Source organism: Balaenoptera borealis (assembly GCF_965194805.1).
Source record: "Balaenoptera borealis genome assembly, chromosome: 6".
NCBI lineage: Eukaryota > Metazoa > Chordata > Mammalia > Artiodactyla > Balaenopteridae > Balaenoptera > Balaenoptera borealis.
Window position 1 is genome coordinate 45,956,018 of NC_138863.1, and position 13,258 is coordinate 45,969,275.

The following is a 13,258-nucleotide window of genomic DNA, read 5'->3' on the forward strand; positions in this document are numbered from 1 at the left end:
TTTTTTTTTTTTTTTTTGGAGAGAGAGAGATAGAGACTTCTCTTGCTGGAAAGGGAGCATGGTCAGAGTGGAGATGCAGCCAGGGTGCAGAAATTTCAATTGTCTCTTCAAAATATGTGCAGTTAAGTCACATAAAAGAATCAGTGAAGGGCAATAACTTGTTTTTGCTTTCAGTCTATACCCACCTAGGAGAACAGACTCCAATCAGCACAAAAGGACTTCATCAGAGAAGCCTTTTAACATAAAGCATCTGTCTTAAGTTTTAAAAACATGACTTCAGTTTTCCTCTTAAATACCATGACCGTTGACCTTTTGAAACAGAGCCTAAGTTTCTCTCTACTTGAAATTGCTCATTCTCATGAAGAACAATAATCAATTAATGCATTTATTTTAATCTCGCTTGGCCTTTCTTGAGAGCAAGCACATTCCAAAATAGCTCTCTGTGCTCTTTAAATCCTAGTTACACTGTTTTATTATACATCTGAAAAATGACTTTGCTATAGCAATTTTCCTGATACTTGTTAAAGGAAAAAATAAGTGGTATTACATGCAAGTTAATATTACATATTATATGATATAAAAACACTGTTGAACAGCCCTTAACATATAAAATTCAAAATGATAAAACATGGTCTTCCTTTTACTTTTCCATTAATTTTGTTTTGTTAGTTGTTAGACAATTTTCATGCATTGCTTTTTGGGACATTTTTATACAATTTTCCTTTGACCTAAGTTTTAGTTGGGGAACAGTACAGGAAACAATCTGGTTTTGATGGAATCCCAAATTTTTGTAAGTGTGTGTGTTCTAAATAAACTCAACTAGGTCATATGACTCATGTGCTTTCCATGGTCTTATTGACATTATGTGTACAAACTTCCTAATTAATTTTATTTGATCATATAGACATTTTTGTTTCTTTTTTTAAAAAATTGAACTGTTTGCTAAGAAAGAGGTACTGCTTTAGAGTTTTTTGGCAAGATAACTTCGAAAGGTTTGTACAGATTTGCTCAATTTGCATGGCAAAAATAAATGCTCATGCTCCTGTGGTTTTCAAGGACAGCTGTTTTCTCTAGTTTCAGATCTGTGATTAAGCCTTAAGGAAGGGATACAGAGTGATGAGAAACGCAATTGGTGCCTTTGGAAGATCTAACAGGCATGCTGGGGATTTTTATGTTCTCTGTGTTTCTTTTCTTTATAGGTACAGTAATAAGAAAAACTTTACCAAAAAAAGTGACACAAAGGAGTGTAACACAACATATGTCAAAGGCAAGTTTTATTTGAATACATTTCAAGAAAATATTCTAGTATTCACATTCTCACATATGAAGCTTCATTATAAAACTTGTGGAGAAAAGCAGTACAGATCTCTGTGAATCTAAATATTTGACTCCATGTAAACATATTTAAGAATACTTGTGTTTTGATATTTCAGTATAGGATTATCTTACACATTTCAGCATTTTTTGCTGGCATTTTTTAAAGTTTAATGTTTACTTGGAAAGATGGGAGCTTCTGAATTCCTTTGAGACATGCAACATTTATCCTGAAGTTATCCTGAAAATGTAGCAAGCCAATAACTTTTGAAGAGAAGCATAGCCCCATTTCTGCCCTGTAAATATGCTCTGAGGTTGTGTACCTAGGATTAGGAAAGGCTGAGAAAGGAGAAAATCTTAGAATCATGCTTTTGCTTTGCATTCAACTTTATTATGAAGGGACAGAACTCTATACACAGATTTTGAGATGATAAACAGATACAAAGGCTGGAACAGTTTTGTGGTTTCTGCTGTCCTTTTTTAAGGGATTTTGGACAGCCAGATACATCATTTACCTAGGATTCATTGATTCAATATTTATTTATAACTGGTATGTAAATAAAAGATGAAATATTGCTTTCTATGACACCTTTTTAAAACTTTGGTTTATTTGGAGAACTTCCTTCCTTTTACGCCAAGAATAGCTAATGTTCAGGAATGTTATGAACCCCATTACATGAATTTCCCAAAGTCAAAGATCAGTCTAGAGTTATAACCGTGTCATATCACAGTATGAAGTTTTAAATCTTAGTTCAGTGTTTCCCTATAGATCAGACTGAGTTGTTTTAAAGTAAATGCAGTTTACAGGAGTAATTTTTTAAAATTACTTAAAAATTCACATAACGTACGGTTGAGAAATTTTCAAAATCAAATGATTCTAAGAAAGTGATATATGTTTTTCTAATAGCCATGGATAGCAGGAAGTCATGAAAAAAGTGTCCAGCTTACCCTCAGGAATTTTCCTTTTTAAATCCTTTTATGTAGAAAAGATGAAAAATGGAGGCATTACCAGAGAACTAGGGGGAATTAAAGAGGAATTACTGTAGAAGCAGCTTTTTACATAATTGCATCATACTTATTATTCCCTAGCCTGCAAATGTTCCAAGTTTTCTGAAAAATGAACAGGTCAGGTATCTGTGCATAGTCACTTTGCCACATGTGGTTAGTTGATATCTCTGAACATTTATGACTACCTCCCCACCATCTGTCTCCCACTATCTGTCTCCTCCTATTCCTTGTACTGTCGAGTACAAGTTTGGGTTGTTTTCTTTTTTTTTCAATTAACGCAGATGCCAAGAATAAAATAAATGGAAAACTAAATAGCTAAATGAAGTGCGTACGTTTGTGTATGTGTGTGTGAGAGAAATTAGTTTAAGCTGAATCTTTGCCAAAATCTCTCTGCATTCATACACTTCCTACATGTACTTAGCTATTTAATACCAATTATTAAATGATATTCATATTAAATTTTAAAAGTATATAAAAAAACAAAATGACACAAAGCACTGGAAAATAGTAACACTTTTAAATTAGTCCCAGAGCTACATTAATTTTTTCAACTATTAATAGACTTAGCCATAAAATTCTTTTATTTTTTTCTATCAAAATGTAGCCAAGAAACAAACATCTTTCTTTGCTTTCTTTGCAGGAAAGAACCGGTATCTGGATTACTTCCAGTTCATCCAGACAGCTATTTCAACTGGAACAAGTGACCTTCAGAACAGAATAGAACATAGCAGCCTGGCTAGACAGAGGGGAGGGAGTAGGCAACTGGGAAGGGCCCCAACATGTTCCTAAGAAATGTCATTTGAAGTAAGAGGACAATAAAAAACTAAGGACAAATAAATGAACTTAAAAATATTTAAGGCCAATGAAAACTGTGTGACCACAACATGGGATTCAAGGAAAGACGCAGTTTGAGTCTTTACCTATCATTCTTTAACTCACATGCTCAACAAATGTAGTTCTTCACCCTCTGAGTCCAGGCAATGTCCCTTAATTCTACAACATTCATCTTTGAATCCTCCAAGTCTCATTGAAGCTATAGTAATCAATTAATAAAAATCAATATTAACATAACTAATATCAACAATAGTCAATTGTTTTTCCTCCCTTGAGTGAGCCAGATTTCCTTGGTCTATGAATCTATGGTGATTAATAGATGCTCATAGAGAATGTCAAGGTCTTTATTTAGTAGATCATTGCTACATAAGATAAAAGTTAAAATACTGGTAAAGATTTTATCAGAAAGGACAAAGTGGTTATCTTCTCTTAAGATTTACTTGGAAGGCATGTTGTTCTTTTCTTTCACAGAGAGCATAAGAAGTTTTAGTTCACATCATTAGCAAGAAACATGCTAAAGAATCATTTAACCTTTTACTGAGCGCTTTATGGGTAAAGTGTTGTGCGTGGCACCAAAGATACAACACTGTCAAAGCAACACTTCATTAAGATTTTTGGAGGATAAACAGAAAAGTTTTTTTAAAAAACTTTATTAAACAAATAGAAAAGTTAAAAAAATACTTTATTAAAAATATATTTAAATGGTGTTTCCAAGACAGTATTTTATTGATTTTTGCAAAATATATTAATAATGACAAGTTGATGAACTAAAATTTACAGAGAAAATGCTATGAGATTTCAGAATGTCCTTTAACAGAGAACTTAATTAGGTCCTGCGCGTACTGGGGAATTCTTTTAAGAAGATATTTCCTACAGCTTCTAGCCAGACTCCCTTTAATGAAAACAGCAACATTTAAAAGTCTGATGCAAGTTCCAAAGTGCCTGTAGAGCTGCTTGCAAACTGGAAATGTTTGGCTCAATGAATTTTGAGTGTGCATCTGAATAAACACCAAAAATGTGGCTAAAGGTAAATATAAGGTAATTATATAAGCAAAGTTTTAGTTACACAGTTGTAGTGGTACTATTAGCTCACACAAAACCCAATGTTAGTGATACAGAAATAAGAAATTCAGCTATTTCAATTTATCATGTAGTGATAAATTTTTATCAGAAAAATTCAAAGTGAGCTTTCAAACTCAACTTCTTAAGTATGCCATTCTTTGTATATTATTGACTATGATTTTGGAATTAGTGTGTCTGAGGATCAATGAACTAGAGTGGAAAGAAATCAATTCAGAGAAAGGAAATGTCTTCTGTTATTTAAATAATACCCAATTTCATAAAAATTCACTTGAAAGTAAGGAAATAGAAGACCATACATTATTTTAAGAGGTGGTCTCCTCACTAGAGTAAGGGAATCCCACTTTAGATGAATTCCAGAGAAATACGTTTTGAGGGAGAAAATTCTATAAGTGGGTTACATTTGGATCTTAATAACATAAGGTCAAGACATGGAACGAGTGTATAAGAATTAAGGTTTGGGTCAAATTTATGAAATGGGTGTTGGAGGGGGAAGTTCTTGAGACAGTCGTCTGAGGTTATGTAGGAAGGTGCGGACACTTAAATTAGGCACTTCTTGCATGAGACACAGGGGTCTGAGGGCAATATTAGCCATGCCCATATCAACAGTGTGTTAACTGCCCGTAAAGAGTGCAGTTTGGGTGGAGTCTGGGTTTTAGTTGTCAAAATTGAGTCCAAGATTTTTCAAAAAATTTAACAGAGGCTGAAACCCAAAATCATGAATAAATATTGAATTTGGAACTATAGATGGAAACACTGGAACAGAAAAATATTAACAGCCAGTTTTTTTTCATGGTTATGTTAAGTAACATCAAAAGGAGTAAAAACAAAAGTCAGTATTTAGAAATGCATCAACACAAAAATCTAACAGAAGTTCTATCTGAAAATGAATTCCCATAATGTGACTAAAATTTTAAAAAAATCAAATTCAAAATACAAGAAACAAGAAGAGATGAAGAAAATTATTGTCATTGGCCTGTCTTCATAAGCTTCACACTGGATATCTAACATTATAGACACTAGCCAGTGCTAAGTACCCAAATTTAAACATAGTTAAATATTAATATTCTAAAGGAAATTTTTGGTTCACACAGTACTTTAATACATATAAGTTTTCATTTATTAATTCAAGTATTTGCCTTACTTTTCCTTTACGACAATAAACTAACTGAAGACAGGGATCTTGTCACCTTCAATTTAACAATGTCTGTTAGCAAACTTACGAGATGTTTTCTTACCCACCTAATACATGATATTCACATAGAGTAATAAATGAATTTTAGTGAACGGATGGATGAATTGCTCACTGGTGTGCAAAGCTGTGCATGTGAGTCCTGTGCACCATTAAAATACTTAACATTGTGTTTTGAATAGATTCAAAACTTCATGATATTCTAATTAGCCACCACTCAAATTCTATTATCAAGTCCACCTTTTTAAGACTACCAGCCAAGATACCCTTTGTATTACTAGTTTAAAAAGGCTCTCCATTCTGAAAAGAGATATTTACCTAATACAGTTATTACACCAGATGCTTCTGGTGAAAGGAACCAAACTATGACCTCTCTCACCAGCAGGATGAAATCCACTGTTTTCACAACTGAATTATGTTGGATCATAAAGCTAATATGTGTGTGGGCTGTAAGAAATGAAGTTAAAGTCTTTTTCTGCTTTCTTCTTTCTCTTCCTGTCTTTCTTTTGGCACCAATCTATAACCAGGAAAATCTGGCATGAAATTAGCTTCAGAATGTGTCTAAATTAATTAGAGGTTATTTAATGAGTTATATATACAAATATAAATTATACAATTTAATTTATTTAAAATCATTTATTCTCAGCAAAATCAAACATATCATTGAGTTTACATAGAAATACAATTTGCAACTGTATCGTCATAAAAATGCACTGGTGAAATAAATGTTCATAATTAATGACCAATTATATACTATTTAATCATGCCAGTAGCAGAATTGATTACCATTAAAAATTGGTACAGTAACATATTTTAAATGTGCAAAGTACTCTATTGTGTTACCATTGATAATAAATCGCCACTAAATATATACCTGTTACATAAAGCTTTTTAAAGTACAATAAAAATACAAATTCTATCTGTTAAAAAAAGCCATTAATATGGCTTCTAAACATCCTCATTATACAAATTCCAAAATACTATATGACAAACAAAATTATAAAGACTCTTCTTTATGAAACATACACTACCCTCTAATTAAGGTACAACTTAGCAGATAACAGAAAGCAAACAAGAAGGCTTATATACACCACAGAACATTATGGGGATACATACAAATATAATATTGCATAAGCCTATTTGATTTCTGTTCCTAGTGAAAATGTACCTTTAGCACGTGAAGAAAATTCCCATGACTAAAGGAAAAGAAACATTTTTGAGATCTACCCTCAATCTAAGCTCATATTTTCATTAATTTAATTTTTTTTCTTATAATGTGATGAACCAAATTTATAAATTTGACCATAAATTTTGCTGCACTCAGTACAAATTACAGTCTGTTACATAATGGGCAAAGGTGTGAGAAAAAAACATTTTTAAAAGTCAGAGTTCATCAGCACATCAAGAATCAGCTGCGGGCTTCCCTGGTGGCGCAGTGGTTGAGAATCTGCCTGCCAATGCAGGGGACACGGGTTCGAGCCCTGGTCTGGGAAGATCCCACATGCCGCGGAGCAACTAGGCCCGTGAGCCACAACTACTGAGCCTGCGCGTCTGGAGCCTGTGCTCCGCAACAAGAGAGGCCGCGATAGTGAGAGGCCTGCGCACCGCGATGAAGAGTGGCCCCCCCTTGACGCAACTAGAGAAAGCCCTCGCACAGAAACGAAGCCCCAACACAGCCAAAAATAAAAAAATAAAATCAATTAATTTTTTTAAAAAAGTGGTTTCGATTAGGATTAAAAAAAAAAAAAGAATCAGCTGCAAGAAAATGTTATTGTTCATGTTAAAGACTAAACTGAGCAGCAATTTCATTTTTGTGAAAAATGAGATCCTGACTTTAACAAAACAGATACAAATTAAATTTGCTAAATAATATTGATAATTCATAAAGAACAGGTGCCATAGATTTTTAACAGTATCAAAACTAATGGGTCATCACAAAATAAACTTTGGTGAGAAAATATCTTTATCAAAGGAGAAAATATAAGAAGGATAGTCTTATTCAGTTCAGAAAAAATATATTTGGTAAAGTATATATGGGTAATAGATACTGCAACTATAGACAGCACATATTCCAAATGTTTTTTCCAGAAACTTCAGATCAGATGATGTTTAGTAATGTAACTTACCTCATTAGAAATTAAATTTTATTTTAAGTGTTTTGTAAATAGCAAATTTTCATTTTTTCCACAATCTTTATGTATGAAATAAATACAATATTTGGAGTGTAGCTGATAATAATAACTAACATGATTACCTTGATTTTACTAATAAGTACTCTAAATACATTTAGTTTAATTATTATTGGAATTTATGTTTTTGTTATTTTACCTGCTAAAAAGGATCTGGCGGTATTATATTCAAAGTTTACATTTTCCCAATAATATGAACAACATTTCATACATAAAATGACATCTGTCTAATGAATGGTAACATGTTTATTGGTTTGAATATAGAACATATTTAGTTTGGCATTGGTGTATCTCTTGAGGACTCTGAAAGGTATCTTTAAGGTACGGCTTTTGGGAAATCAGTAATAAACTAGCATCCTAGAGAATGAACTTAAATTTGAAGAAGCTAATTATTTAGAGCTCAGACACAGGCAGATATTTGGATAATTTGTCTTTCAGTTATAAATTCTTCTACAAACAAACAGAAAGGAACATAAAAGTATGATTTACTTTACAGTGAGTTGTTTTTAAAACAAAATGCTACAGTACAACAGTGAAAGTATGAGGAAATTTTACAGAAATAATCTTCAGAAAGTTATGAGGTTCAAAAATATATTGGTACATGTATAATACCTGTCACAAGTAATAATGAATAATAGATATGTATACAAAACAAATTTAACAGATTCAAGACCTCTTGTTCTTGACATCAGCACCTGCTGTCTAATGGGTCGAGACAAAATACTGTGCCTTCAAGAGTTAGTCCCATTTTGAACCCCTCCTGCAAAATAAAGTAAAATCATTAAAATAGGAAATGCTCATAGCAAAAAAAAAAAAATCAGTAAATGAAAGAGACTATGAGCAGAAGTTGAAATCTTCATGTTTTGATCAACTAAGAAATAATTATATGTCAAATGTTGGCTTGTCAAATTTTTATCAAATGTTTTTATACCCATTAGCATTTTAAATGTTTTAAATATATATGAGGTTAGCACGCATAAGAGATAGAAGAAAACAGAAATATGTGGAATTAAGTAATTTTAAGACTTAAATGTTTCTTTTCAGTGAAGTCTACTTTATGTCATTCTACTGTAGCTTAAATCCCTTGGCTTTAAAGGTCAATATTCATATAAGTAAGATAGCTAGACCTCAAGGTGATGACAGCCTGATAGTTTTCAACTTTTCTTCTTGGTTACCACTATTCAGAGCCTGGTAAAATAAATTGCATTGTATTCCCTAAATGCAATGCTGTATCCTATGTGTAACACAGGACTGCAGACCACTTTGCCATGGAGAAAGCTTCCTCTACTAGCCTTGTAGCTGCTTGTAGCTGCAAATTATTGCTTTGAATTCCATTCACCTCTAGCATGTTTTAGATGCTTCTGGAAGTGAAATTGATTTTGATTTATTGAGACCAAATACCCAATTGCCATGAAAAAAATTTTTTTGAAGATTTTTGAGTTAAAAGTTAGTGGCAAAGGTGTTTGTCCTTCTCTACTCCCCAGCTCTCTTCTTTTCTGTATAAGGTAGTTGAACTATGGGCCACTTCTGGTCTTACCACCTTCCCCATCCCCATCCTTGCTCATAAAATGAAATGTAGACAAAAGTCTATTCCTGAGGAAAAGAAAATCTCTCTCAAAGAGAAGGCTTTTGTCCTCTGTTCTGCTTTGTGTTTTGTTTAATTAGATGGTATCTACTTGTGTGTTAGCCAATTGCATATCTATTTGCATTTCCTCAAGTTACTTTCATTTAGAACCCGTATCTAATGTACTTACTATAAATCCAATGTAAACATTATCATATAGAGGAAGAAAATCATTACAAAATACAAGCCACACCTTTTTCACTGTTAATGTTTAGAGAACAATCTTCATTATGTCTAAGCACAAAGACCACACGGCAATGTCATCACTTTAAGGGTTTTTCAAAAGTACTTCTCGGTACTTGGAATACAAATTATACTTAGTTAAGTAAAAGTCAGAGTACTTACCATTGTTTTAAAAGCTTATTCTGGTCACAAGACAAATATTTTGCCACATGTATGCATATTTTTTTAAACAGCTGCCAAATACTTAGAAAAGTCAATACTTTAAACTGAAAATATTGTAAATAAACTGCTTTTTAAAATATTTTATTTGGATATCTGAGGATCTATGTACTATGTCATCTTCTGGAATATCAGATAGATAGATAGATAGATAGATAGATAGGTAAGTAATGTGGATATATATTACCTTTGGAAAGATTTGATACCATTGTGTTTTAATCAGTTCATTCTGAAATTAAACCACTATCACTTCAATTACCCTGAAAATACTATTTATCAATGTGTTATCAGTATATGAAAGGCAGAATAGTAATCAAAGTAAAATAGGGGTCATTGTTTCAACAAAAAATGTTTGTATATCACTTACGAGAATATCTCCATGTTTTTATAAGGATTCTTTAGGAGTCCTCTTAGATTAACTTAATTATCCCTTTTGACAGACACATAGTTACATGGCTCCTTGGTTTTCTTTCCTCTTAAAATTTCCCACACATTTTCTGACCCTTCCTTCTAGGCCTCGTTTAGTAAGTCATGACTTAATGCATTCTAAATCCTTCTAAGGTTTCCATATCCTCTTGAATTTTAAACGTCTGAATGAAAATAAGGCTTATTTAATTTATGTAGTGATGGAAACTATCATAAACTCATATCACACAAAATAATGATTTTATTATTGATATATTATTAAAAATATATTTTTATATAAAATATTTTCCCCAACTGCATTTTCTTACTTTGAAACATGGAGAAAAGCATATCAAGGAAGAAAAAAAACACTCATATGCAACAATTAACGTGTTGAAGTATGTCCTTTGAGTCTCCCTTTTTTCTACCTATAAATTAAAAAATATTTAATACTAATATAAATAACTATATATTATATATAACTTATTTAATGTATTATATATAAATTTCTATATTCTTTTTTAATCTTAGTAGAACAAATTTGATTATTTTGAGTCCCTGTAAAACTAATTTGATGATTTTTATAATGTTCTATTAATTTTAATATAATTTATTTCCTGTATTTTATAATTATAAATAAGGTTGACTGGATGTTTTTATGCATAGAGATTTTCCACATTCATAGTTATTTTCTCCTCAGAATAGACTGTATTAAAGTTTTTGACATCAAATAGAAATACAAGTATTAGTAACAAATTACTCCCCAAAGGGATGCTGTGAACTGACCCTGGCCCAGCAATGATTTAGAGTGCTTGTTTCATCACAATTTCATTTGCACTCTATATTAGTAAAAAAATATAATGTTTAGTTTGCTGGATTAAAATAGCTTTTATAGTTCTTAATTTGTATGTTTTCTTTGATTAGACTTAACATGTCTACAAGTATATAGCCATCTGTGGTCTTCTTTTGTGAGCTATGCTTTTTTATTTATCTGTTGATTATTTAGTTTCCTAATCATTTGTCTACTTACTTTAATCATGTGTACATGATATAGTTATATTTTTTAAAGAGAAAATTTAAAAGAACTATAGAAGACCTTCTATAGGAGACTATATGTACATATTTTCCTTTTCCTTATAAAAATTTCTTTCCATTTCAAAAGTCTGATATATATTTAATTGTATTTCAAAAATTTTAAACTGCCCAAGGCTTCTAAAATTTATCTGAGTATATGTTGTACGTTTCAGCTATACATTGATCTTCTCCTAAATTATTAACCAGTTGACTTAACATCACTTAAGGCAAAATTCTTTCTTTGACTTGTCACACTCCTTTTTTAATGTATTAAATTATTATAACATACAAGGTACACTTCTGGGCTATCAGTACTATTAAACTGATTTGCCTGTCAGTGACATGTACTAAGAAGTTTAAATTATGTCAAATCATATAAGCATATAATTGATTTCAAATAAATATCTAATAATATCTAATAATAATAATCTCTAATAATCTAATAATCTAATCTAATAATATCTAATTTTCTAACAATTTATAAAAAATATGGCTTAACATTTCTGTTTAAATTCTTACATTCATGAGATATTTCTATGATTTCCTCTGTAAATAAAATAGGAAAATCCAAAATCTCATTAGGCTTATTAACTCAATGTAGTTTATACAACCCATTATACTGTATTAAGTTTTTACATTATATGCAAAGATAAAAATAGTAGCTAAATGTGTGCATTCAATTAATTAGGCTAACAAGATTAATAACAAAAGTCGTTATAAACTTTAGATAAAATATTATTTTACTTTAATTAAAGTGACCTTGCAAACACATCGTGGACTAAAAGGAACAGACAAGCAATGAGGCGGACAATGCAGTAGTGATTGAGTCATTGAAAAAATAACTTCAAATATGGGTTATAAAACCTCTTTAAACAAAACTAATAATCAGACATATACATGTGAGACTGCTTTTTGAATATTTATTTAAAAAGCATGCAAATATTAAGGTTTAGCTTTAAGAAGTTATAAGTTGTTTAAAATTATTATGAAAATAATATACCAACCATCTCTGGCGCTACCCACCATGAAAGCAGGAAAGAGTAAAAAAGACATTAAGAGTATATTAGAAATGACAAAAACAAAAACAAAAGCAAAACTACCACAGTGTAACATTATTTGACTACCATATCATTAAATCATTTCAATATAGTGTTTCTCAAACTGGGTTTCTACAAAAATCTGGAGATACAGGCTAATCTTCAAACATCTATAGAAAACATTTGTTGTGCGAAAATCTAAAAAAACATTAATAGAAACTCTGTGTTTTGTATAACCTTTGAGAACAAATACTACCACATCAGTGCCCATGTTTGTTTTTGTTCTTACAAAAGCATTAGTCCACAGGTAGTACAAACATAATTGATAAAACTAATGAAAAGGAAAATAAATTTATTTCATATGAAATAAATAAAGCATTCTCACTAAATAATCATGCACTATTTGAATGAAAGTCTCGTAGTATTTTAACTATCGAAAAGATGTGGGGAAACTGTGTCATCAAACAAGATACATGCTGATATCAACAGAAGTATGATGTTGGTGGTTTTAGTTTCAGCCAAATAAAATAATCTATGCTGTTATATTAAAGTTCTTAATCTGAATTTTATTAGGTGTTGTAATTTTGCTTTTATTTAATTTATAAGTTTTGAATTAATAGTTGTATAAGAACTATAAGGATAAAATGTATATAACTTTTTTGGAAAATATTTAAGAAATGTTATAGAAATAGTTTAAGTCAATATTAAGGATTTAAAATAATTTTTCATGCAAAAGGGAATTATAAATCACCCAACTTGAGAAATTTTTGTTTTAACATATTCTTTAAAAACCTCAAGGTATGTTAAACAACCCAACTTTTAAAATGCAGAGGCATTATTATATCTAGAATAATAAGGAAATTCACATGATACCTAGAAAAGAAGACTGCTTCACACCTTCAGTCCAAAATCAGTGAAAGGATATTTATTATCTTTCTAGGAAGCAGTGTTTTATCAGTGTTAGAAGATCATAATCCACCCCTCAACTTTTTTTTTTCCAGGAAATGAAGCACAGAGAGTGAATGTATTAACCCAGGCCTAATAAATAAAAACCACTCCTTCTCTTCATCACATCTTCTCAATCAGCTTCATATAATTG

At 31.1% G+C, this 13,258-nt stretch overlaps 1 protein-coding gene across 12 annotated transcripts in view; it reads right to left on the minus strand.

The window, feature by feature from the left end:
* Positions 1–2,376: 2,376 nt before the first annotated feature.
* GULP1 (GULP PTB domain containing engulfment adaptor 1) overlaps positions 2,377–13,258 on the minus strand; it is a 367,595-nt gene continuing 356,713 nt past the window's right edge. For all 12 annotated transcript variants that reach the window (XM_082397569.1, XM_082397571.1, XM_082397576.1 and 9 more), the window contains one exon: positions 2,377–8,377. In XM_082397569.1, coding sequence (XP_082253695.1) covers positions 8,306–8,377 — 72 coding nt within the window. In that variant the 3' untranslated portion in view covers positions 2,377–8,305. The remainder of the gene's footprint in view (positions 8,378–13,258) is intronic.